This window comes from Dama dama, chromosome 8 (assembly GCF_033118175.1).
Source record: "Dama dama isolate Ldn47 chromosome 8, ASM3311817v1, whole genome shotgun sequence".
NCBI classification, from domain to species: domain Eukaryota; kingdom Metazoa; phylum Chordata; class Mammalia; order Artiodactyla; family Cervidae; genus Dama; species Dama dama.
In genome coordinates this window covers 11,113,760-11,141,002 of record NC_083688.1, presented here as the reverse complement: position 1 = coordinate 11,141,002, position 27,243 = coordinate 11,113,760, and the positions used below count along the sequence as shown (strand labels likewise).

The following is a 27,243-nucleotide window of genomic DNA, read 5'->3' as shown; positions in this document are numbered from 1 at the left end:
CTATATCGAGAGAGAGAAAGAAACTGCTTTCTGACACCATTTACAAAGGTAAAAATTACCTGTGGAAAAAGCAATGACAAACCTGAGTTTAAAACCAAGGCATGCTATAAACAGAACTACCACATATGATCCAGCAATCCCACTCCTGGGCATATATCCGGAAAAGATGAAAACTCCAGTTTGAAAAGATATATGCACTCCAATGTTTATAGCAGCAATTTACGATTTATAACAATTGAGACATGGAAGCAAACTAAGTGTCCATTGGCAGATGAATGGATAGAGGAGATGTGGTATATATATCCAATGAACTATAACTTAGTCATAAGAAAAGAAGAAAATATTGCCATTTGCAGCAACATGGATGGACCTAGAGAATACCATACTAAGTGAAGTTCGTCAAAGACAAATATTATATAATATTACTTATATGTAGAGCCTAACAAAATAATACAAATGAGTTTATTTACAAGACAGAAACAAACTCACAGACATAGAAAACATGTTTATGGTTACCATTTCCCCCATGGAAAGTGGGGGAGGGATAAAGTAAGAGTATGGATTAACAGATACACACTACTACATATAAAATACGTAAGCGATAATGATCTACTGTATAGCACAGGGAACTATATTCAGTATCTTCCAACAACTTATAATGGAAAATAATCTAAATATATATAAATATACACACACACACAAAACTGAATCATTTTGCTGTACACCTAAAACTAACACAGTATTATAAATCAACTACATCTCAATTGGCTTTCTCCCCACTAAAAAAAAAAAACAAAAACAATATTTTACAGCTAAAAAAAAAACCAGTTATGAACTTTGTTTAGTAACTTAATGTTTTATAACGCTTAATTTCCTAAACTGTAAAATGAGGATAATAATACTCATACCTCAGTGTTTCATGAGGCTAACAAGGTCTGCCTACAATTGTTACTGTTCAGTAAATGACCACTATTGTTAGGATTAGTGTGTTTACCTGTGACCTGGAAGGGAGCCTGGATGAGCCGCTGCTGAACTCCCCTAAGTAGCTCCTCTATTTCCTTCTGTATGTTGCAGACAACCTCTTCCATCAGTCCTACATCAGCTATTCCTTTCCAGAACATCAAAGTGTCCTCTGGCAAAAAAGGATAAGACAGAAGGTAAATAAGGGATGCTACATATACTTAGGCTTCCCAGGTGGCTCAGTGGTAAAGAATCTGCCTGCAATGCAGGAGACGTGGGTTTGATCCCTGGGTCTGGAAGATCCCCTGGAGGAGGAAGTGGCAACCCACTCCAGTATTCTTGCCTGGAAAACTCCATGGACAGAGGAGTCTGGTGGGTTATAGTTCATGGGGTCACAAAGAGTTGGACACAACTGAGCATACAAATAAGGGATGCTACATGTGCTTAGGTACAGCTCTAAAATGTTAAGTTCAAACAAAATTTTTTTCCATGCTATGTGCCTTTGTGGGATCAGTTCCCTGACCAGGAATTGAACCCAGGCCCTCGCAGTGAAAGTCCAGAATACTAACCACTAGGCCACCAGAGGATTCCAATGATTTCTTATTCGAGCATTTCTGGAAGAAGAAAAGAAGCTTTTGGAACACCAGCTGCCTCCTTGAGTTGGTACATAATTATTTGGACTCCAGGTAACTGTGATAATTACCTCACTGGGTCATGCCTCTGGCTACGGGGAATGGGTATCTTCCTTCAATGAAAGTATTTAATTAAATATTAATTAAATACTAAAACATTTATTTAAATAATTTAAAAGATAATAATACTGGAGTGGGTAGCCATTTCCATCTCCTGGGTTGGGAAGATTCCCTGGAGCAGGAAACAGCAACCCAGTCCAGTATTCTTGCCTGGAGAATTTTACGAGAGAGGAGCCTGGCGGGCTATAGTCCATGGGGTTGCAGAGAGTCAGATGAGATTAAGTGACTAACACTTGCACTTTTCACTTTCAATATATAATATTTTAAAAGTTAAATAAATATATAAATTAAAGATATACGCCCTTTAATCCTATACTTAAAACACCAAAATAAAATAGTTGAATAAGTGGGGGTATAAGCTCCCTGAGGGCAGAGGCTATGTCTTTTCATCTTTCTATCTAGATCGAGCAAGAGTGCCAGCTAAAAACAGGCAGCAATAAACATTTGTTAAATGAATTAATGAACAACGATATAAAGCTTCTACTGTCCCCTTTGAGTGAATCACCATTAATCATCATCTACACCACCTGCTAGCTAATTTTTTCTTCTAAAATCTGGCAGTTTGGTTTACCTGACGAATGTGCCAAAGGTGGAATCATTGTGGCAGCATGAGAAGATGGACCTCAGAGTTAAACAGCTGAGTCCAGCTCTGACACCAGCTATGTGACTGGTCTTGGGCAACGTACTTAACATTTCTGAATCTCAATTTCTTCATAGAATCTAACGTTGCAAGGCTGTTACATGGATTCAAATAAGATGTTTGCAGCTATAATTAGTATTAATATGCATAAGAAAAACCAGCACAAGTAATGAAGAGCCCTTCTGTGTCCATAATCATAATGGTGATAAGAACTACAAAACCTTGCAAGAAATCTGGGCGCCATAGATAGTACCTGAAATTTCCTCTGAGTCTTTCTTCACGCCCTCCTCTGTGGCCATGGTGACAGCGGCAGTGAGAGCTGAGTTCCATTCCAGCCCTGCCTCTTCCATGCTCTCTTCTGAGATGGCAATCTGTGTGATGCTACCTAAAAGCAGTGCATTAAAGGGAAGGCCAGTGAATTTTATGAAAAAGTCACAGCTATCCTCTTTCTCAGACAGTCAAAGAGATCCTGTTATTTAACTTATGGACTTTTGCCTGAAGGTCCCTATATTAAAATCCAAAATCCTAGGTAAGCCAGGATGAATACTGGCTTTCCTAAAGAAAACCTGCCTTGCAGAAAATGCTTTCTTCTTACTCTGAATAGAAGGTGAAAGATAACTTACAAAATCACAAAAGAGCAATCTGAGCAGTTATATTTTTGAAAGAGACAGAAGGTGGGCATGATTGCCAGGCTGTACCCAGACTTAGTGAGGATGAGGAGGACTTGAAATAATTGAAAAAGAAATATGGTGTTTAGTCAAGAGCCCTATTCCAAGTGTATTTGATACTAACCATCTAGAACATGTGAAGTTGCTATAACTTACTTATCAGCTGATGTAAGAGAAAGCAAGATAAATGAGAACAACAACAACAAAAAAAATCAGATAAGAGATCCACGAGTAGCAGATTCATAGAGGAAAAACCTATTGCTATCAATTTAATATTAAGGTTTTAAACAAAGAGAATTGAGAAAAATCAACTGATCCAGACAGAAATATAAAATGTGGACTCTCCACTCTGAAGGATATCAGTAAACAAGAAAAATATCAATATGGATGATCAAGTAAAGAAGGTTCAGCAAAATAAAAAGAAAGTAGATAATTTCACAGCATTTTTCACTTCTCAAGTCAAAGTGTCACACCACCAAATATTCACATTGCTAGATATTTTATACTTTCCCGAAAGAAACTCAGTGAGATCTGGCTTCTACTCACCCAGCAGTTAGGCTGGGAACAGAATATTAGGGTTGAGCAAAAGAAGCCTTGAGAAGTCATTTCTAAAGCATAGTACCTTCCTTACATTGCATTCTGCGTCTCTGTCAGGCATATTTTTAAGCCTCCTGGAAGCAGTTTAGACACATTCTAAGAACTTTAGCTGCGCCAAGTTTCCAGCTCAACTAAGTCCTTAATAATCACCTCACATGGCTATAAATTTCCTAGAGAGCTCTCATTCCAAACTCAGTAATACTGAAGTTAAGTGTGTGCATACCTTATCTCATTTGTGAAGATGTCTCAGCTTGTGTATCTGGATTCCTCCCAGACAGAGCTCTTTGACCCTTACGGCAGAGTCTCCAGAGTCCAGCCCCGTCAATGACACACTGTCTTTGAGACATCTCAGTTCAAAAGCTGAAAACCATACACCATTCTAAATCCACCCGCCTGCCCTGACCATCAGAATTGCCAAGGATTTTCAAAACAATCTAATTTCAAAGATATACCAAGTGGCACTGGCACCAAAGTAATACTATTAAATAAGCATTATATGAATCACCTTTCTAACGTTTACCATGCATTGCAATACAGAAATAAGGAAGGAGGACTGGGCAATTAGGAATCATTCAGGAGAAAACAGAGTTCTTTCTAAAGCGTGGACTCCTACCCAAGATTACCATATCTTACATCAACACTCATGAGAATTAAAATTAAGAAACACAAAAGAGAATGAGGGGAAAAGTACTACTGAAAAACACAATGGGTTTTCAGGTGGTTTCCTACCCCCTACCATCGGCCGAAGTGGGTGTCTGCACCACACTTGTCTGCTGTCCTGGCACTGGCGCTCTTGCACTGCTGATTAGCAGATCAAATTTGGTGCTTCTGCAGGTATTGGAGCAAACCTTGTCATGTTGGTAAAAATCAATCTGTCCGGAGTCCATCATTTTCCTGTGCAAAGAGAGACAAGAAGTACCAGTTCAGCCTGTACTTATCTACAGGGGACAAACAGAGACAAAGTTGCAGAGTCCCGCAGTGAAACCTAATAGTATTAAAAGTCATTAGGTTGCAAAAATTCTAATTGGGGCAATAAAATGTTCATGGTCCTGCCCACGTGTACAAGTACTCCTCTTCCCTCCCTAGTCTACTCATTATGAGTACTCTCTTTTATTTCCCATTATCACTAAGTTTTAGACATATAATTGTGACACTAGCTAAATTTCCCCAGAGAATCTCATTGAAACCAAACCCCAAAGGGGAAAAGGCTAACTCATATCCCAGCACAACTGAGAAAAGGCACAGGCGGATTCAAATTTTGTGGTTAGATTCTGAAGTATTAGTACTTGTAGACCAGCAAGATCTGTTGCCACTTCTGGAGACATAAAACTTCAGCACATTTCTTTCCTTTGAAAAAAAAAAAAGAGATAACTCTCCTATAAATACAGAGCAAAGCTGATTACACTAAACCCCCACTATAGAATGTCCTTATAACTAGATTCACAAGACATTGTTATTATAGGCTATGAGCAAAACCATAGGATATTTTAATTACAGTAAACTCTATGTTACAATGTTACTTGGCTTTCGCTAAAGATTTTTTAGACACTCTGGGTCTTTTATATTTGGGAAGAGTTAGCATATGCTTGTTTTTCTCACCAAATAAAACAACCCAAGAACAACAACAACAATAGTTAAAGGTATTCACCTCCAATTTCATTCAACTACTAATTAACACATACAAATGATCTGGAATGAATTTTTCAAAATTATGCCTCTGACTATAAAGTTAATACATGAAGAAAAAAAATAACATTTCCTCTGGAAAACATAGAAAACTATAAAGAAAACAATTGCTCCTTAAAAAAAAAATCCCCCAACACAAAGATAATGTCAACATTTTAGCATATGTTCTTCCACTAAATTTACTTACATATATGTTTTGTAAAACAACTAAATTAATTGATAGTCCATTTTGTTTTCTTTTTTACATTACATTATAAGCAATTTTCCACGTAAAAAGTCTTTAGGAATATTTTAATGTATAAACCCATATATATTTAGATGAGCCATAATTTACTTCAGATATACCTTGACTGTGTATTAAAGCAGACTGTAATTTTCACTATCCTGAATTATGTTGCAATAAACCCCATTATACTTGAATCTCTACAAGTACTATAGATTTTTCTTTAGACAGATTCCTTAAAAAATTGAAGACAAAGAGTAAGAGGCTTTTAAGGCTCTTGATACATGTTCTGTGGGGAACTTTTAATTCTTGACCACATTTAAAAATTTTCCATCAATAGGTGACTGCTACTGATAGAAAATAATGTTAATTTTATGGGTAGGGGATGAAATTATAATGATAAACTTGCTGCAAAAACAGACATGGTGAGGATATTATACATTCTAAAGTTAATTTCTGGGCTTCCCTGGAGGTCCAATGGTTAAGAATTCACCTTGCAATGCAGGGGACACAGGTTCAATCCCTGGTCCCAGAAGACCCCACATGCTTCAGGGCAAATAAGTGCATGCAACACAACTACTGAGTCTGCACTCTAGAGCCCACGAGCCACAGCTAGTGAGCCCACATCTTGCAACTACCGAAACCTGCACACCATGGAGCCCATGCTCTGCAATGAGAAGCCTGTGCACCGAAACTAGAGAGTAGGCCCCACTCACTGCAACTAGCAAAATCCCATGGCAGCAACAAAAACCCAGCACACAGCCACAAATAAATAAATAATTTTTAAAAAAACCATCTGCATTAAAAAAAAATAAAGTTTATTTCTATGGCACAATGATGGCAAGGACTGCGTTCATTGTGCACAACTGTTTTTTATGAACAGCACCCTTCTACTTTACCAGATTATCCCAGAATTTGTCTGTCAGCCTACATCTCCATGGTAGCCACTCTTTCTTAGCATCAGGTTTAGCTCCACCTATGTTGAATGATCTCAAGCAAGACTGTCATCTACTCCTTAGCTTCTCTACCCAGAGAAGATCCTACCCAGCATTGTGACATCACAAGAAATTGCCCTAGATGCTGGAAGAAGTCAGTTTAATTCAATTTTCCTTCTCTCACAGGGATTTTAAGAACAAGTTGATGAAGGTCAAATAATACATGGATCGTTCAAGCCAATCCTTCATACAGGATAAAAATTCAAGTTGGAGAGAAAAGACTGGATTCTCTGGATTCTACCATGATTAAGTACCCCACAGCCACTTGAAAGGTGTGAATTTGCTATTAGAGCTCACCTGAGCATGATTCCACCCAGACGAATAGCTCTCTTCCAGTCCTTCAGGGTGGATTTGCCAGCCAGATGAACAAAATGCTTGGGGCTGATCAACTGATCATTGAACTAATGTAAAAGGAAAAGTCCAAAATAATCCAATATTAATTTAGGCAAGCCATGAGGGAAAGAAAGACATACCTCTATTCATTACAAACAAAAAAATACCCAGATGACGTCTCTAATCAGGGCCTGTATTCTCTATCTTCCCACCCTATTGTGCTAGAGATGATCCTTCTCGGGCCCTGTCCTGATATTAATATACTGATTAGGATATAAAATCCATTTGTGTCCTGAATCAAGAAGATGGTTTTGATGTTGCAAGGGCTATTAAAATAAACTGAAGTTATCTATCCAGCCCTGATGACAAGATTCAGGGTCTGGTAGAAAGAAAAAGCATGGTAGAAACCAACAGCACTGCAGAGCCTCAAAATTCTGTAATCCTTATATGATTCCAGGATGATGCTACTGATGGTGACTACTATCTATGGGTACAGCTGCGGCTACCAGCGGAGACAGAATAAGCAATTATTTCCACACTGTGCTCTCAAGAAGATTATTTTTATCAGTAATAATTTTGAAGAAACTCTACCAAACTACACACTAGTCTAAGGCATTTTACATATACTATTTCACCTTCCAACAATCTTACTGTGTGTATGTATGTATAATTATTTGTATTTTAACATATGAAGCTCTGAAATATTACTTGACCAAGGTCACCTAACTAGTGATAGACTTCATTCATTCAACAAAATATTTACTGATAAATATTCAGAGCACTAGTCTAGGTGCTAGGGATACAACGGTGAATAAGACAGACAAATTCTCAGCTCTCAAAAGACTTGTATTCTGGTGGGACTTGAACCCAGGTCAGTATCACTCCAAAGTCCTTTTTTTTCCTTTTAAACTGTGGCACAAAGGGACGCCACAAAATTAAGAACACTGAAATGGTGGGGAAGAAGAGGTTCTAAAACCATACCCTAAATGTTGTGAAGTAATTAGCCTCCAACTAATAATTAATAAATAAATAAATAAATAAAACCATACCCTTTGAAAATAAGGAGCCCCAAAACAGACCCCGGCAAGGAGAAAAGACAATTACCTTGACACACTTTACATTTATTCCTGGACATACAAACTTCTTCCAAAGGAGAATGGCTTTGCTCTCCCCACAAGTTATGGGGTAAGCAATTTCCATATCCTCATTTGCTTCTATAGTGCTTGCATCTTGCAAATGGAAAAAATATCAGTTATTTATCAAACACTCTTCTTTAAAGTTTAACTCAACATCTCTAGTCTCCTGGTTTCTCTGAGGGGCTAAGAGTTCACACTGATTTGTATTGTTTAGGAATCTTCTGAAAGAAATTTGGCATAACAGCTCTCTTACCAAGCTCCCACTATGTGCCAGACACTGTGCCATGTGTTTTTACAGGTTCAGTCTTTTTTAATTCTTAAAACAATCCTGTGAGGCAGTCATGGTTTCCTATGTACCTGTATGGGACTCAGAAAGGTGAAGGGATTTTCCCAAGGTCACACAGCTCAGTGAGAATGTGGGATTCAAATTCCAAGTTTGACTAATTTCAGAGTTTCTCTTCAGTTTCTTTCCATTGACTGCCTTCCAATCAGCACCTCATCAGCAACTTCCCTAATGTCAGAGATCAACCTTGAGATTCCAATTACTTGGACCAATTTCTACTGATGAGAAATCTTTTCAGTAACCCTAGCAAACTAATGTTAAATATCAACTGATAGCCCTAGCATCTTAGCAGTGTCTCTCAATGTACTATCATCAAATTGATGGCTACAGCACTGGTAGAGCACATTGGGTAGTGAGGTGTGGGGGGACGGAAGGGGAAATCAGGTACAAAAAGCAAGAAATCTCAACCAAGGAGGCTAAGGTTAAAAGTACTAGAACAAGGCTTCCCTGGGGGTCCAGTGGTTACGACTCTGCACTTCCACTGCAGAGGGCTTCGAATGCCTCAAAGTGCAGTTAAAAAAAAAAGGTACTAGAACAACAAAATGACTTACCAATCCCTTCTTCAATTTTGTGTATTGTGTGAGTTTCTACTGCCACAACTGCTGTATTGTTCTCAGATCCAGCTTCATAAATCCTGTTGTAAAAGTGTCCACAATAAACTACATAAATCATGACAAAATTAATATTCACAGCACAGGATTAAGATATTTGTTTTAATCTATCTCAAAAGGAATAAAATAATATACTTTACAACTTGATGTTAGTGTTCTGACTTAAGCCCCAATGTATCTAAATTCCAGGCTGCCCAAGACTGCTTAGCAGCTACTATCATGGAAATGAATCAACAACTTTCCTCATCCCAGAGGAAAAGTTTCTCTTGCTACTCTACTTACACTGCTACTTATAAAATACCTGTATTTTATACCAGACTTATCCCTTCCTAACTTTAAAAGTTCATGATATAAAGTATTGCTTCACTTGAAACATATTATAGAATTATCCAAACATGACTAAAAAGTAATACCTTTAGACAATTCAAACCAGGAAGAACTTACTGACTACAGAAGCTGATGTCCTTTGCTGGAATCTAGGTACTTTAGCCATTTTTACACTTTCGCATTTTTTAAGGCATCATAATCAAACTACAGACATGAGCAGAGCCGAGTTTTTTTAAAAAGAGAGAGAGCAATTATGCCCAAAGTAACTAGCAGTAATGAGAGGTACCACTTAAGGAAAACTCTCTCTCCAAAATGTTTCTGCCTCCTAAGAAATGGGCTCAGATAACCTGACATGAACACTGACATCCTTTGTTTAATTTCCACAATAAGCCTACCATGCTATTTACTGCACTAGCTATCCTAAAGTACTGCCTAACAGTCTCCTTTGCATCAGTGATTTCCCTCCCCGATGGTGACACCTTTAGCACAGACCTCCCTTCTGAATTCCACAGCAGGACACAATTAACTGCTAGATAAATAAATACATTTGAATATCCCATAGGACTTGATTGAATGAATTATGTCTAAAATAACCAAGTTCTCTTTCCTCTTCCACCTCCCAAACTACTTTTCTTCCTATATTTCCCATCCTTGTTAATGGCACTACTCAGCACACAGCAGCCTAAAACAGAAGCTTGGAAATTACACTAAATCTCTCCCTTTTCATCCTCCTCAACTCCCACACAGCCAGTCACCAAGTCCTGCCAGATACACCTCCTTCACACCAGCCACCCTCCCTGTCTATTTCCACTGCTACTGCCTTAACTGAGGCTGCATCATGTTTAGTCTGAACCGGTCTCCTCACATCAACCCGATCTTCTATATTCCTTCCAGAATGATCAGGTAACACCCTCCACAAAACCCTGCAACAACCTCCTCCTTGCTGCTGAAATAAAGCCCCAAATACTTAATATGATATTTAAGTCCCTCCATGATCTGGTCCTCTGGTTTCAGTTCTCACCAAACCCCACCAGACAACCCAAGCCCCAATTGTACCAAACTGCCATCTTCTTTTATCCTTTCTGTTCTTGCTCTTCTTCCTCTTCCCAGAACATCTTTCCCCATCTTTTATTTTTTAATTAGCAGCCTGTATGGTGCTTTTCCTTCCATCTCAGTCCTCCGGTATAATCACCCAAGTCCTCCTCTGTGACCCAACTGTACTTTAAGCTTTTGCCACAACAACTATAATACTTAATACTATTTACTTATTTACCTTTCTTTCTCTCCTTGGGCATAATCTAAGAGGTCCCTGAGAGGCCTAGTGGTTAGGATTCTGAGTTTCACTGCTGTGGCCCAGGTTCAATCCATAGCTGGAGAGCTAAGATCCCACCGTGCAGCACAGACAAAAAAAAAAAAAACCACACCTCTACTTCAAGTAAATTTAGTAAGCTCATTCTAACTTGACCAATATTTACAAAATCCTTTAAAATAATAGATTCTTGTCTATACATAATTTCAACAACCAGTAAATTGCACTTGGGAAGTCGGGGCATAGTCTATATTTTTATGGGCAAATAAGATTTTATCAGGGAAAATGTTTCTAAAGCAACTCATAACAGTGATGGATTTAGCTTAATTCTCTATACTTACTAAAACTATAGTCAAAAATCAGAAAATATGTTTAAAATGTTAAGGATTTATAAGATATCAATATGCCTTCTGAATCATCAAAGTAAGGCAAAATTAGGTTTACTAGAGCTTTTTTTAATAATCAACCCAAAATTTTATTATGATTGTTGCTGTTCCTTTATTAATTCACAAACATTCTTTGAGAACACATGATATACTAAATCCTTTTTTCCCAAGAACACAGAAGCTTACAGTCTAAATTGAAGTATAAAACATGCACACAGATTATTACGCTACAAATAATAAGTGGTAATTATGGATCAGTGAAGTACAAGTCAGTTGCTATTAGCATTTACAATGACTGTGATGTTAACTTCACTAATAGTATAATGTGTGCATATAAATATATATAAATAGTATAATATATAGTACCTATGTATACACAGTACTCTTGTGTACATGTACAAGAGTTTTAAAGTTAAGTCCACATTATTGTATTCTAATTCACTGAAAACTGATACGGGGTTTTTTTTTTTTAATCTTGAATGTTAAGGAAAGCTATTCTGATTAATTGAATGTGGGATTCTTTTACATAAACTAAGGGGTACCCTACTGATCTGAGTTTATACATATTCCTAACGCTTCAAACCTCCTACTAGGGAGAGATATGAGCATAAGGAAAGTAAGGTCACTATTCCTCAAATTGAACTATTCCACTCAGCACACTGAGTAAATTTATGTAGTATTAAAATCACCAGTCCATGATCTCATTGTTAAAAACTCTTATGAATCCAAAATGAATTGGAAAGTCAAGAATGTAATGGAATCTTAGTACTTTCATTCCTCCTGAGAATTTTCAAAGTATGTTTAAAGGTTTTATTTGAAAAAGTTAATAACCATCTTTTTTGTTTTTAAAAAGAAAGCATACACTGAACAAGTCATCTTTGTTGGAAAAACTCCCAGAATAAAAAATCTTCTTAATATCTTAGTACCTGAGTACCTTAGTATCTCTATTTTCTTAAAAAGTTGAATGTGGATATATTTTAACTTAGTATCATTATGAAAGTATCATCTTATACAATGTGTCAGGTTCTATGTATTCATATAAATAGACCGTTACCCAATACTCTACTTTTGCTTCATATGCATCCCTGAAAATGTATATATGGTGAATATTTGGGAAAGTATAAAATGTCATATATGTAAAAAAAATTAAAATGATGGGTAAAAGGAATTACATATTGAAATCTAACAATACTTATATAAAATCTCTATTTCTTGCCTCTTGAATACCAGCCAGCCAGTTAGTTCAGTCACTCAGTCACATCCAACTCTTTGCGACTCCATGGACTGCAGCATGCCAGGCTTCCCTGTCCATCACCAACTCCCAGAGCTTATCCAAACTCACATCCATCGAGTTGGTGACGCCATTCAACTATCTCATCCTCTGTTGCCCCCTTCTCCTCCTGCCTTCAATCTTTCCCAGCATCAGAGTCTTTCCAAATGAGTCAGTTCTTTGCATCAGGTGGCCAAATTGGAGTTTTAGCTTCAGCATCAGTCCTTCCAATGAATATTCTGGATTCATTTCCTTTAGGATGGACTGGTTGAATCTCCTTGCAGTCCAAGGGACTCTTCAAGAGTCTTCTCCAACACTACAGTTCAAAAGCATCAATTCTTCGGTGCTCAGCTTTCTTTATAGTCCAACTCTCACATCTTTTGAATATAATCTTTACCAATTTATTCCTAACAATTTATGCATACCCTTTGATTGTTTATTTCCTTCACACTTGAATTATAGCCCATCAGGTGAAGTGTGATGAGGCTGAACACTGACACCTGGTAATTTTCATCTTTGTCTCAAGTGTATTAAAATTATGAGACCTATATATCTCATCACTAGAATCACTGTTTTTGTACCCTGCTCATTTTTACAAAATGAGGCTAAAATGCAATAAAATATTAAAATAATTTAATAATACAACTGACAAACACCTCAAAATGCAATAGCTCAAAAAAAAAAAAAAAGGCAATACCTCAAAATGCTTATTCACTAGCTTATGCATTAAAATTCACTGTAGACAGTGGATTGGGAAGTCAATATATGTTGGACAAAGGTGCCTCTACCTAATCAAGCAATGCCAGGTATCCACATAAGACAGTATCATTTGGAAAATAAAAGAGACAAACAGAAAATTAAGTGGAACCAAATCTTCAAAAGAATTAAGTCTCGAAGTAGCAGAGAAGTTTTTTCTGTCTCCACTGTGGATAGGACAAATGACAACTGGAGTGCTTTAGGAAAGACAGAAGAGCCTGCCCCCTAATCCTCCCTGATTAGGAAATGTAATGACTACAAGTATGTGTGTGTGTGTCAAAATAAAACCCCCAAATGAGTTTGAATAAGCATGCATAATCTGTCGGTGCCAACAAAAATTTAAGCCACTCTATAGACTATATGTTAGACATTATTTATATCAACTTTCCTTAATAGACCTTAGAATATCTCCCTTATGCTTAACAATATTTAGAAATGTCATATTTCCCTCACGGTCTAGTGGTTAAGAATCTACCTGCCAATGCAGGGGACGTGGGTTTGATCCATAGTCCAGGAGGATTCCACATGCCATGGGGCAACTGAGCCCATGTGCTGCAACTACTGAAGCCCAAGAACCTAGAGCCCAGCCAGAGAAGACACTGCAGTGAGAAGCCCATACACCACAACTAGAGAGTAGCCTCTGATCACCACAACTAGAGAAAGTCCACGCACAGCAAAAAAGACCCAGCACAGTCCATAAATGAAAATTATTAAAAAAGAAAGAAATGTCAGACGACTATGGTTATGTTTTTAAAACTAATAAGAAAGTGTCCTTATCTTTTACAGATACATACAAATCTCTGGGATTTGCTTCAAAAAAAATTCAGGAGTAGGCGGATGTAGAGATGAAATCAGACTGGCCATGTGTTGACAATTGCTGAAGCTGGGTGATGGATGCTTACATGGGAGTTCATTATCATATTTTCTTTATTTGGAGGTATATTTGAAATTTCCTATAATAAAAAGCTTTTTAAATTACCAAGACAGGTTAATAGTTTAACAGTTTTTCCCTAGAAGTTTCAAGAAGTTTCATGTACTTTCCCTAGGCAAAGTACATGACTTAGTAGACTGGGATTAGATTGCTGTCCTTCCTCAGTATTGTGGGGAGATTGGTTCCAGAAAACCCCTGCAAATACCAAAATCCACAGATATGCAAGTCTCTTATAAAATGGCATAGTATTTGCATATAATCTACACACATCCTCCCATATACTTAAATCAGCTACTGCATAAATCAGATAATTAAAAATTAATGAATGATTAAAATTAATTAATGATTTAAAAAACTGTTAGCCTATTAACCTATCTTGGTAATTTAAAAGGCTTTTTATTATAGGAAATTTCAAATATACCTCCAAATAAAGGAAATATGATGATGAACCACCTTGTAAGCATCCATCACCCAGCTTCAACAATTATCAACACATGGCCAGTCTGATTTCATCTCTACATCTGCCCACTCCTGAATTTTTTTTGAAGCAAATCCCAGACATTTGTATGTATCTGTAAAAGATAAGGACTCTTTCTTATTAGTTTTAAAACTATAACCACAGTTTTCTGACATTTCTTTCTTTTTTAATAATTTTTACTTATTACTGTGCTGGGTCTTTTTTGCTGTGCATGGACTTTCTCTAGTTGTGAACAGAGGCTACTCTCTAATTGTGGTGCCTGGGCTTCTCACTGCAGTGTCTTCCAAACTGTGAAAGGAGTACATCAAGGCTTATTTAACTTATATGCAGAGTACGTCATGTGAAATGCCAGGCTGGATAAAGCACAAGCTGGAATCAAGATTGCAGGGAGAAATATCAATAACTTCAGATACACAGAGGACACTACCCTTATGAAAGAAAGCAAAGAAGAGTGAAAGAGACTCTTTTTTGAAAGTGAAAGAGGAGAGTGAAAAAGTTGGCTTAAAATTCAACGTTCAGAAAACTAAGATCATGTCATCCAGTCCTATCACTTCATTTCAAATAAATGAGAAAACAATGGAAACAGTGACAGACTATTTTCCTGGGCTCCAAAATCACTGCAGATGGTGACTGCAGCCATGAAATTAAAAGACGCTTACTCCTTGGAAGAAAAGCTATGACCAACCTAGACAGCATATTAAAAAGCAGAGACATTACTTTGCCAACAAAGGCCTGTCTAGTCAAAGCTATGGTTTTTACAGTAGTCATGTATGGACGTGAGAGTTGGACTATAAAGAAAGCTGAGTGCCAAAGAATTGATGCTTTTGAACTGTGGTGTCGGAGAAGACTCTTGGGAGTCCCTTGGATGCAAGGAGATCCAACCAGTCCATCCTAAAGGAAGTCAGTTCTGAATATTCACTAGAACTGATGTTGAAGCTGAAACTTTTCAACACCTGAAACTATGGCCACCTGATGCGAAGAACTGACTCACTGGAAAAGACCCTGATGCTGGGAAAGACTGAAGGCAGGAGGAGAAGGGGACGATAGAGGATGAGATGGTTGGATGGCATCACCGACTCAAGAGACATGAGTTTGAGCAAGCTCTGGGAGTTGGTGATGGACAGGGAAACCTGGCATGCTACAGTCCATGGGGTTGCAAAGATTCAGACACGACTGAGTGACTGAACTGAACTGAAGATTACTTGTAATATCTAATATAATATAAATGCTTGTAAATAGTTTCCTGTGTGTGGCAAATTCAATTTTGCTTCTTGGAACTTTCTGGAATTTTTTTTCCATCCAAGGTTGGTTGAATCTGAGGATGTGGAACCTACAGACACAGAGGGCCAATTGTGTGTTTGTCTAGTGAAAGTTGCTCAGTCATATCCGACTCTTTGCCATCCCATGGACTGTAGCTTACCAGGCTCCTCGTCCATGGAAATCTCCAGGCAAAAATACTGGAGTGGGTAGCTGTTCCTTTCTCTCGGGGATCTTTCCAACCCAGGGATAGAACCCAGGTCTCCCACATTGCAGGTGAATTCTTTACCATCTGAGCCACTAGGGAAGCCCATAGAACACTTCTGATCCTTAAATCTTTTATATATTCCCCAAGATAAAATAACTAGCCCCCTCTTCTCTCTGGAGATCTAATTCCTGTTTAACTTTTAAGACCACTTAAGAATCTTATCTCTTCTCTCAAATTCATAGTTATTTTCTAAATCACTTCTCTGAATGCAAAAGCACATCCCAAGCATGCCACTTGGCACTTCTTAGATTTTCCCAAGTAAGTGATCACTCTATAAACATGTATTTTTGCTTTGCACAACTAGACTGCAAGTTTCATGATGGTGGGAACCATGTGCTATATTTCTTTCAACACCTTTGTGATGTGTTGTATAATGGTAGGTGACTGATATACATATTTTTGATAGACTAAGCTTGATAATTTGCCCATCCATGAGGGCCCAGAGAACTTCTGGTAGGAATACTTTTATAGCTGCCTTGCCTATTCTCCTCTGACTGTAACTATCTCACCTTTGGGCAAAAGTACCACATGTACCAAGGCACTGTGCTAAACAGTGTGGATAAATATGATGAGGGAACCATGTAGCTTATCCTCAAGGAACTCAGAGTAGGGGGAGAGAGACGAGGAAACAGTCAGTTGTTGTAATAAGTACTGAATGACAAATATAGCACACAGTACATTATAGAGAAGAAAACTTAGCTCTGAGAATTGATGTTGAACGTTCCATTGTGCTAAGTCACCTTAAAGTTATAATATCTCCACTCTTTAAACTCCCCCAAATTTTCAGAATATTCCAATCTTTAGTCACTTACCCTTGTTGCACAGGCTGTAACTGCAAGATCACTTGGGTTTTAGTGTCTTCAGGGTTCTCCCCTTCATTTCCTTCAGTGGGTACCACAACCACATCCCCCACTGGGACACTCACTTCTGCATTAGCCATCTTTCACATGAAGTCAGATAGCTGGGAATGCTGTCAGAAATAAGAAGCACCAGTAATTTTATCTGATTTGAAAAGATGACAACCATAGGAAAGGAACAGCAATATAATAACTCTTAATTCCAAGGGAGTCCTGGAGATCATGGTCTCCTGAAAAAGATGGGAATTGTGAGAAGGGGCTGACATAGGCTCTGATCTTTCCACAGAAATGCCTTCGGACTCACTAGTTACTGGAGAGTTTCTCAGTACGTGTGATTCACCCAGTGGTATGCTGCAGGCAGCTCTACCAGCTCCTGAGAACCAACTGTGCACGTGCATGTGTGATCAGTCATTCAGTCCTGTCCAGCTCTTTGCAACCCCATGGACTGTAGCCCACCAGGCTCCTCTGTCCATGGAATTTTCCAGGCAAGAATACTGGAGTGGGTTGTCATTTCCTACTCCAGAGGATTTTCCTAACCCAGAGATTGAACCCGCATTTCTTGCATCTTCCGCACTGCAGGTGGATTCTTTACCACTGAGTCATAGGGGAAGCCAACTGTGTACATCTCTTTCCAACTCCCAGTTTAGCAACATCAAGTTGGTAGCTTGAAATCAGTGATTCTGGGAGTACATGCACCAAAGAAATTGGCAAGCATTACAAATCAGGGTATTTTTTATTCTAGAGAGCTGGTATACAACACATCACTAGATCCATCCCAAACAGTAAGTGCTTAGAAAGTAAGAATCATCTATTTTCTTTGCAACCAGCCATTACACTTCATCAAGCATTCTGAAACTAAGTTGCATGGAAAAAGAAAGATGATTTGCATTGTACGGCTGTTTAATAAATGCTGTGTCCAACTGTAAGACTTCCAGGAACATCTTAATACCTCTTTGCCTCAAACTGAATGGAGATAGGCTCTTGCCTGACACTTCACTTGCAGAGCTGTTGGGGAAACTACCGTTCAGTACCAAAAGATCTTTGACTCTAAATTAACTCAAAGCATTATCTCAATCTTAATGAAAACTCAGAGGGTCCTAAGTTATTAAGCTGTTAGTCTTCACAGCTGAAAAGAAAGGAGAGGGTCATATAAGAAAATATAGATAAGAGTACTCTGTTGACTGAGATATGTGAGTGCTTGAAGATGATTAGGACTGCAATGAACCATGCCTAGACACACAACGGATATATACTTGGTACTCAAGACGACCAAATCCACATTTCAGCTCTGCCACAGCAATTGTTTGCCTATAATTTTTGCCTATAATACACACATTTAACACAGCACTCAAAGTCTCCCTCATTTGGCCCCCCCAAATTCCCCAGTTTTATCTGCACTATAATACCCCAAGAATTTTAAAATCCAGCCACATCAATGTCTCACTGAATTCTAGACATGTAACATGTATAGGTTTCCGTACCTTTGTTATTCTGTAAGCCCAAAACTCCTTTCTCCCTCATCTCCCTTCAAGGCCCAGTTCAAAGCTCACTCCTCCACAAAGCCACTACCTCCCCATTTTCTCTCCTGTAGGCCCCCAATACTTGCTTGCTGCTCTCCTCTAGTGTTTAATCACACTGGGCCTTGTACAGCGGGTGACTGAAAATCCATCTACCTCCATGACCACACTGTGAAGACAGGCGTTGCTTATCTAAAAATCTTGTCTCCTACAGCCTTGTTCATTGCAGGCACTGACATACAGCAGTTCAATCAACTTTTGTTCGTGTTTGACCAAGTTAAAATTCCTCACATATGACTTAGACCTGCCCTTTATGATTCTCACATTCAAACTTTTTCCTGGATTCAACACCTCCCATATCCAAAAACCTCTTAAAATATCTTAGGCATCTTAAACTGAAAGCATGTTCCCTCTCAAACCTGCTCCTATGTTTCCTGCCTCAATAAATGGCGCTACCCTCCACCCATTTTCTCAAGTCAGAAATGAAGGAGCTATTTTTGACTCCTCTTTCTTCTCTTTCTAAATTCAACCAACCACCAAATAAATCCTAGCCATTCTATCACCTATATATCTCTTTTAACCATCCTCCACTCTCCATCTGTGCTGCCATCATCATATGCTGAACCACCACACTGTTACCTGGATTTTTCCAGCTGCTTCTCATCAGTATCCCAACCTCTGATCTGGATCTCCAACTCATTATTAGATAAGAGACAAAATGATCTGACTAAAGGCCATTTCCCCCACTTAAAAAATCCTTCAGGGCATTCCCTTTGCTGCTATCATGGTGCAAACGCCCTGACTTACAAAACCCACCAAATCTGTCCCCTGCCCACCCTGCTGGCCTCATTTCCCACAGTTCTTCCTCTCACACTGTGGGCTCCTGCCATTGCATTTTTTCCAAATTGTCAAACATGCCATATTTCCTCTCCTGAGCCTTCACACTTATTTGCTCTACCTGGAATTCTTTTTTCTGTCCTTTTTGGCAAGTCACTGCTATACTTTTGTGACATTTAAAACATCACTTCCTCGAGAGGCCCTCTGTGACCTCCTTGACTAGATTTGAGGGGGTCTTCTTGCCTCCTCAGCACCTGAAGCATCCCTGTCACAACCATCAGCCCACTCTGTCAGTCTCTCCTCACCAGACTGCATCCTGGGAGAGAAAAGCTAGCTTTACTTTTTTAACAGGCTTCCCTATGCTAGCTCAATGCCCAGGGCCACAAGTGCAATAATTTTCAAATATCAGATTTCTATTTACAAAACTGCCTACCTAAAACTTTCTAAGGAAATCTGGTACACAGCAGGTATGTAATAAATTTTCATGCAATCAGTGACTCACTTTACCCTAAAAGACTTCTAGAACTTTCTACTTCTTTAATTTAGGGGACATAAATTTGCTTAGAAAGCTTGAACTTCCCGTAATGACAGGGAGAAATCAGACACAGTTAGGCTCCTTAGATATGAAAAGGGATGGTATCTGTTCTTAAGGAACTACAGAAGGGAAAGAGATAAGTGACACTGTCATATAGTAGAGGAAAAAAGTAACTGCAAGATACTAGAATATACAATCTGAACTTCTGTAAATTAAAAGTTTAAAACTGGGAAAAAAAAACCCAAAAACTGGAGGTGGGGAGGGGGGGCGGGGATAGGAAATCAATGGACCAGTTTGGCTGGCTGCCAGAAACAGAACCCAAATGATTAGGACCTTTGAGTCTAGAAAATGCCAAAAGGGATATGATGAAGTATAAAATGCCATCAAATCCTAGAATAATTGAACCGATTGATATCTTTAAAATTTGAACCATAAAAATGTAGGATGAATTGAAATAATCACAGCTAACATTTGTCAGACACTTATTTGTTGTCAAGCACTATCCTGCTACACATTCAATGAATTTAAAAGATACAATACTTTAGCATATAACAATCGTAGGTAATTTATTATCTCAAAAAAGTGGTTTAAATGTTAAATTAACAGCATAGGTAAATTAATGGGTTAGAAAAGCAAAATTAAAAGGATGCTTCTAGTTCAACCTTCTACCCTAAGGTTGAGTCCTCTCTCTCTACAATACTCTGAATAAGTGGTTGACTAACTTCTTGATTAATACTTTCCTCAATAAGTACTCATATTTTACTTCTTACCCCTCCCACACCTTGGAACTCAAAAGCAATATTATGGCTGCTTCTCTAACCTTCTGAGAGTTTACCAGAAAAGATAATTATAATCATCCACAATAAGTCTCTCATTGTCAGTCAGAGACACAGGTCTGATCCCACATGGCAATTCTTACATTCCTCAGAGAAGCAAGTTTGGGTTGAATATCTCTTACTACCCTAAATACCATATTCCGAGCAAGAAACCCTAACCAGCTCTACAGACTACACTGGCTAATTGGAAGGTCATTTCTTTGAGTTGAGTGAAAATTGAAAAGTGGTTCTTGTTTATAGCAACAAAAACTAAGGGAAGATGAGTAAGTTGCTCCTTTGGGTATTTCATGGAGGGGACCTTGGAGTATTCATTGTGGAATCGCACAACACTCTGTAATTCTAGGAGAACACACATAAGGGAAATATGTCGAACTTCTGTGAAAAGGAAGGATTATTTGTAGTTATTTTCAAAGACAAGACACCTTGAAAGTAACTACATGACTACTCACGTAAACTATCAAAAAATTAAATCAATGATACCTGACCTACTCTGGATTAAATTCATTTTTGTGTTCTGAAGTTTAAAAAACATGGCAAGATGTAAGCACAAGTGTCACATGATCATAGGAACATGACAGTTGGTAGCTGAGAGGGAGTCATAGAAATACCATATATCCTGAAATTTTCTAACTCCAAAATGTATTTGTTTCATACTTTAATTTTTGTAGACTATGTAGCCTATTCTAAGAAATTTCCAACTTAAAAACTTTATTATTACATGAGGTCAAAACTCCTTGAGTTTTTTCCTTCTTTATTCTGTTTCATGTATTTACTAGGTGATCCAGGGCACTACCAGATGTAATGAAGCCAAGAGATCACACACAGGACCACTGAGGTAAAAAGTCATAGCAAATGAAGTTTCGGATGAATCACTTAATAGTGACCACTCTGTAGGTGTTTGGAGAAGCAATTGCAAAAAGGATTTTTTGAAGGGTCAACCTACTACAGTTGAGGAGATTTCTTCTTAGGAGGAGAACAAAACACAGCCCAAACTAACCCCATGAAGCTGAGTACAAGTTGGCTATTCAGTATGTTTGCTATAAATAGGAGTAAGCAACTAACAGGTAACTAAAGAAAAAAGTCAGTAGACAATAAAAACACATATTTGATAAAAGGCTGACAAATTAGGTCAGTCCAACAATTTAATGAAAAAGTCCCCCAAACGTTCCATAAGCAAAGAGAGAGAAAAGAATCCTGTGAGACTAAAATTAGCTGATCCTCTCTTTCCTTAATCCTCCAGGTTAAGAAGGAAAATGACACTTCTTGGTTCTGCTAAATATACACGAGTTAAGGCCCCTGTTTGTGTCTGTTAGGAAGTGTTTGTGAATTTCTCTCATCTTGAGAGAATGCCTCCTTCTGCTCCTTACACAGCCAAGGCTCCCCATGATCAAGACTTGACGTGTCTGGATGGATCACACTCCAGGACCCTCAAGAGTCTGCTCTCACCTCTCCTGCCCCTCAATTAGGAAACACCAGGCCAATTCCCCCGTCATTTTAGAAAGCAGGGATATGCTAGCCTTCTTCCCAACAATTATCTTCTCTCCAGGCCTCAAAAACTCAGGTTTCCCCATCCGCGACAGGCCAGATCACCCTGCTCTCTACCTATGTGAGGTACTCCAAGCTTTTATTCCCTCACAGATCTGGACCCTTCTCATTCCTTCGTCTGGAGGCTCTGAGGTGTCTTCCTACCGCCCCCTCATCTAGGGGAAGGTACAGGCCTGCTCACTTTCCCTTGGAGCTGTTCTTCCTTGTCCCCTGCTTACCGGACCTGTCACTGTGCCTTCGGGGAAGCACCTGCCTCTTTTCGCCTGGACTGAATGGCCGAGGCCTCTAGGCGCCCCCGGGTGAAGCTTGGACACTCTTTTCCTCAGCAGAACCCACTCTCTGCCCTCGCTCCCCACCCCAAGGCTCCGAGAGGTCCTCCCGGGCAGGCAGCGGGCTTCCTTCACTCTTCGCCTCCCGTCCTTTCACCACTACCCCCTAGCCCGAGAGCGACCCAGGCCTCATCCCCAGCTCCTCATCGAAGGGCCTGGTGCTCCCCAGATCCCGCCTTTAGGGATACCCCCTCGATCCCCAGACCCCTCCCCGGGGTCCTAGACGTCCGGGCCTCTCAGTCCGGAGTCGCTCCGGCCCTTCCTGGTCCCTCGGCAGAGGACTTCCGGGCCCCTTGGTCCGGGGGCGCCAGGGCCCCCCAGTGCTAGGCTCGCCGGCCCCCCGCCGCTCTCGGCCGGGGGCCGGACCCGAGCGGCGCGGCCGGCCGCGCTGGGGGCGGCCCGGCTGCTCAGGCGGACCCAGCGGCAGCGTCCCCCCACCCCCCCGCGGCGCCGCGACGTCCGCTCGCTCCCCGGCGGCGGCGGCGGCACGCACAGGGCGTGGGGAGGCGCCCGCGGAGGCAGCAGCCCCCCGCCCCCTGCGCGCCCGCCCGCCCTCGCCGGCCGCCGCGCGGCCCCCGCGCCCGCCCCCCCGCCCCCACCCCACCCCGCGCCCGCGCCCGCGCGCCCACCCCTCCCCCTCCTCACCGTCTCCGTCGGGCGGGCGGGCGGCGAGCGGCCAGGGCGGGCGGGCGACGGAGCATGCGCAGAGGCCGCCACGGCCGCTACCGCCACCGCCGCCGCCAGGCCGGGCTTCAACACTTCCGGCCGCCGCCGCCGGCGAGTTGGAGCCTTAAAGGGGACGCGTCCCTATTGCCAGCCCGCGGAGGATGAACTTCAGCCGGAGAGTTTGGGGCCTTTATCAGAGCAAGCAGCTTCTGCGCTGGAAAATTAGTGTTGGGAGGGACGCCAGGGACCCTAATAACTCTTCTAACCCCACTTCATGGATGAGGAAAACGTGATCTAAATTAAAGACACCTCATCCGCAATCGGGAACAAAGGCAGGTCTCTCAAAGCAGGACTCCCCTTGGAGGACTCTGCTGCCCCTCTTCACTCCTCAGATCCGGTTATGAAGCTTACATTTACCAGACTTTCAAAAGTGATGATCCAACTACCAATTTGGAATCAAAAGATTTGGTTGAGTATAGAGTCTGTAAGCAAACTCCTTTGCCCTCTGACGCATGCTTGTTTGCCAAGACTTTTCTGGCCGCGAGTTGGTTCTGGGTTCCAGTCAGAACCCATAAATTCTTTGGGGGTTACTTGACAGCTCTAAGCCCCTATTTCGTCTAGGACATAGGTTATCGTTAGCGTTTAAAGAAGTGATACTTGAAAATGCTTAGGAAAGTTCCTGGGGCCAGTCGTAATAATTAGCAAATATTAAGACCTTTGTAGGAATTTCCCTGGAGGTCCACTAGTTAAAACTCCTTGCTTCCAATGCGGGGGAACAGGTTTGATCCTGGTCAGGGAACGAAGATCTGTTCAGCTAATTAATAAAAATAACTTAAAAAAAAAAGACCTTTTGTTTGGCTGGGCCTTGAAGAAGATTCCTTTATCTCATATAACCCTCTTGGCAACTCTACTAAGTAGCTTCTTTTCACTCCCGTTTTACAAATAAAATACAGGAGGCTAAGAGAAATTAATGAACCCCTCAAGGTCACCAAACTTGTAAGTAGTATAACCAGGATGCAAACTCAGGCCCTTCTTTCTGCGGAGAGTATAGTTATCAGCACTTAGATGGTTGCTACCTTTATTAAGAATGAATGAGGTGGTGGTATGCAGGCACTTTTTTGAGTGGGGGAGAGAGAGTTTGCTTCCCCATCTTGCCTGCTCTTATGACTCACATCTCTGTTCTCTGTCCCCTCTGTCATGAGGAAGTAACAGGAAGTTTTACAGGCTCTTGATTCAAGAACAGGTGAGGCAGCCCAGGAGTCAAACAATAGAAAAGGATTTTGGGGTCAGACAACCTGGATTCTATGCTTGGTTATCAAAGCTCATCACTGCATTGGTGACTGCAGCCATGAAATTAAAAGACGCTTACTCCTTGGAAGAGAAGTTATGACCAATCTAGACAGCATATTAAAAAGCAGAGACATTACCTTGCCAAAAACGGTCCAGCCAGTCAAGACTATGGTTTTTCCAGTAGTCATGTATGGATGTGAGAGTTGGACTATAAAGAAAGCTGGGCGCCAAAGAATCGATGCTTTTGAACTGTGGTGGAGAAGACTCTTGAGAGTCCCTTGGACAGCAAGGAGATTCAACCAGTCCATCCTAAAGGAAATCAGTCCTGAATATTCACTGGAAGGACTGATGCTGAAGCTGAAACTCCAATACTTTGGCCACCTGATGTGAAGAACTGACTCATTTGAGAAGACCCTGATGCTGGGAAAGATTGAAGGCAGGAGGAGAAGGGGATGACAGAGGATGAGATGACAGGACGGCATCACTGACTCAAGGGACAGGAGTTTGAGTAAACTCCGGGAGTTGGTGATGGACAGGAAGGCCTGGTGTGCTGCAGTCCATGGAGTCACAAAAGAGTCGGACACGCGTAAGCGACTGAACTGAACTGATCAAAGCTCAAGGATGTTGGCCAAGTCACATCTCCTTTATGCCTTGATTTCCTCATCTGTAAAACTGAGATGGTTTTCTCACTGTGTCCATCTCTCAGGGCTGTTTTCAGGATCAAATGAGGAGGTTTAGTATCCATGTTCATATCCATTCTTATGATCAAGAATTTACACATTAGCAGATGATTCTGAATATAATAGGGACTGGTCATGACTGGACTCTTGACCTTTGTGAACTATTTCATAGTGATACCATCTATATATTTTTTTCATCTTATATCTTTTGATTATGCATCGTGCACTCATGGAACATTTACCAAAACCCTGTCCCTGTCTTCCAGAAGCTCTCGGTCTACCTTCTTCAGGGACAGAATTGTAAACATGCAAGGCGTACAGTGTGATAGGTGTTATGGTAGAGATAGAAACAAAGCACTGAAAAGGTGCAAAGGACTCTCCCTGCAGGATTCCTGAAAGGCTTCACAGATGAGGGGGCAATTGCACCTGGTCTTAAAGAATGACGAGTTCATCCTTTAAGGGAAAACTGGGGCAGAACATTCCAAAAAGAACAAGTGGGTGTGAAGAGGGAGGCTCGGAACCAGATGGTCCTCATAAAGAGTGAAGAGGTATTCTACAAGGAGTGGGGACCCACTGGAGGTTTAAGTCCTCTCTGGCTGTACTGCTAACACCCAGTCCCAGCCCACAGGACTTACCTGGACCACTGAAATAATTCCTAGTACTCAGCAACCCTGTCCACCCACCTTCTAAATGTTATCTACCCTAGGGACCTAGAGGGAGTAATCTTTTAAAGAAACAAAGTAGGTGATTTCTCTGTTTAAAAACCCTTCAGTAGCTTCCCATTGCACTTAGACTAAAACCTAGACCCCTTGCTAGGACCACCACGTGTGATCTTCCTGCCCTCCTCTGACCTCACTCCTTATGCTCCAGACAACCTATGTGTGCCTGGAACCCCTGCTCAGGCCCTTGTCGTGGCTCTTCCGTCTCCCTGGGCAGCTCTTCCCTCAGGTTTTCAAGGTTCACTCATCTTTCATTCCTCACAGGCCTTCCCTGGCTCCCAACCTTAAAGCGGGGTCCCCAGCCACATTCTGCTCTATCACTGTTGCTCCCCTTTCCATCAGGGTGCTGGTCAGTTTCATTTGGAGGACTCTTCACGGCACCACATTTGAGAGAACTCCTATATCCATGTCCTAGTTATTGTCTCCCAACCTCCAGCTAATTTTCATAGCAGTCTCCACAATGTGAAATCCTCCGGATTATTTCTTGACCTATTTTGTGTCAATCTATGAAGTATGATGCGTGGCAAATGTTTTTTGATTGAATGACTGAATAATCAGAAAAAAATGCTAAGATATGGACTGGACAGGAGAAATACCAGGACAAGGAAACTTATGTGAGGGAGACTATGATCATCTTACTAGGATCCTCCCCTCAAGAGAGAGAGATAGGCTTCATGCAGGGCAGAGTTCATGGCTCTGGACACAGTTCCAATCGAAACAACAAGTCTTAGTGACCAAGTGAATGTGATGAATGAGAGAAAGGGACGAGGATATTCCCCAAGTAAAAGAATGAAGCAGGAAGAGTTGGGATTGAGAGAAAGTGGAAGTGATGAATCCACTTGAACTTCTTCAGTCTGTGATATTTGAGGGGCATCTCAATGAAAGCCTCCAGGAGGAAGTTGGATTGACTTGTCCTTGGGCAAGAATCCAGGGCTAGATTTGAGGACTTGTCAGTTAGATGGACCATAGAGGCTAAGAGTGAATGGGTCATCCAGGGAGAGTGTGCAGGAAAGAAGGGAGGAACCTAGAAGCCCAAACCTGGGGAACAATAAGCCCTGAGAAAACTAAAGGAACCAACTGAAAGTGGTCAGAGTGATTAGCTCCCTGGACAGAGGAGAGCGAAGCCCAGAGAGCAGGCAGGGAGCTTCCAGAAGAAGGGGATGGCACCAGCCATGCCAGATATTGCAGAGAGCTCAGGCAAGGGAAAAAAAGATCACTGGATGTGGCAACTAAGAGGTCATTGCTGATCCTTCAAGGATGGGGTCACCTCTGAGGTTAGGAAGGAGGCCAGATTCTAGTGGCTCAAATGGGAAATGGGAGGAGAATTAACAGAAACAGTGAGTAGAGACAATATTTTTTGACCAAAAAATATTTTTTTGACTCATGTTGCTTTTCTTTACTGTAGTAAGAACACTTAAGATCTACTCTCCTAACAGGTTTTTAGGTGTGCAATACAATATTGTTATCTGTAGGCACAATATTGTATGGCATATCTCTAGCATTTAT

At 40.7% G+C, this 27,243-nt stretch overlaps 1 protein-coding gene across 3 annotated transcripts in view; it reads right to left on the bottom strand.

The window, feature by feature from the left end:
- The window catches only part of GMEB1 (glucocorticoid modulatory element binding protein 1), a 34,074-nt gene extending 10,955 nt beyond the window's left edge, over positions 1-23,119 (bottom strand). The window contains exons 1-8 of one of the 3 annotated variants that reach the window (XM_061148383.1): positions 23,028-23,119; positions 16,739-16,896; positions 8,885-8,967; positions 7,959-8,083; positions 6,819-6,922; positions 4,354-4,511; positions 2,606-2,737; positions 995-1,132 (exon numbers count right to left, since the gene is read on the bottom strand). In XM_061148383.1, the coding sequence (XP_061004366.1) occupies positions 995-1,132; positions 2,606-2,737; positions 4,354-4,511; positions 6,819-6,922; positions 7,959-8,083; positions 8,885-8,967; positions 16,739-16,866 (868 nt within the window). In that variant the 5' untranslated portion in view covers positions 16,867-16,896; positions 23,028-23,119. Of the gene's footprint in view, positions 1-994; positions 1,133-2,605; positions 2,738-4,353; positions 4,512-6,818; positions 6,923-7,958; positions 8,084-8,884; positions 8,968-16,738; positions 16,897-22,271; positions 22,533-23,027 lie in introns of those variants that run through there. The other 2 variants (XM_061148382.1, XM_061148385.1) reach the window with 2 other exon arrangements.
- Between the last annotated feature and the right edge of the window lie 4,124 nt (positions 23,120-27,243).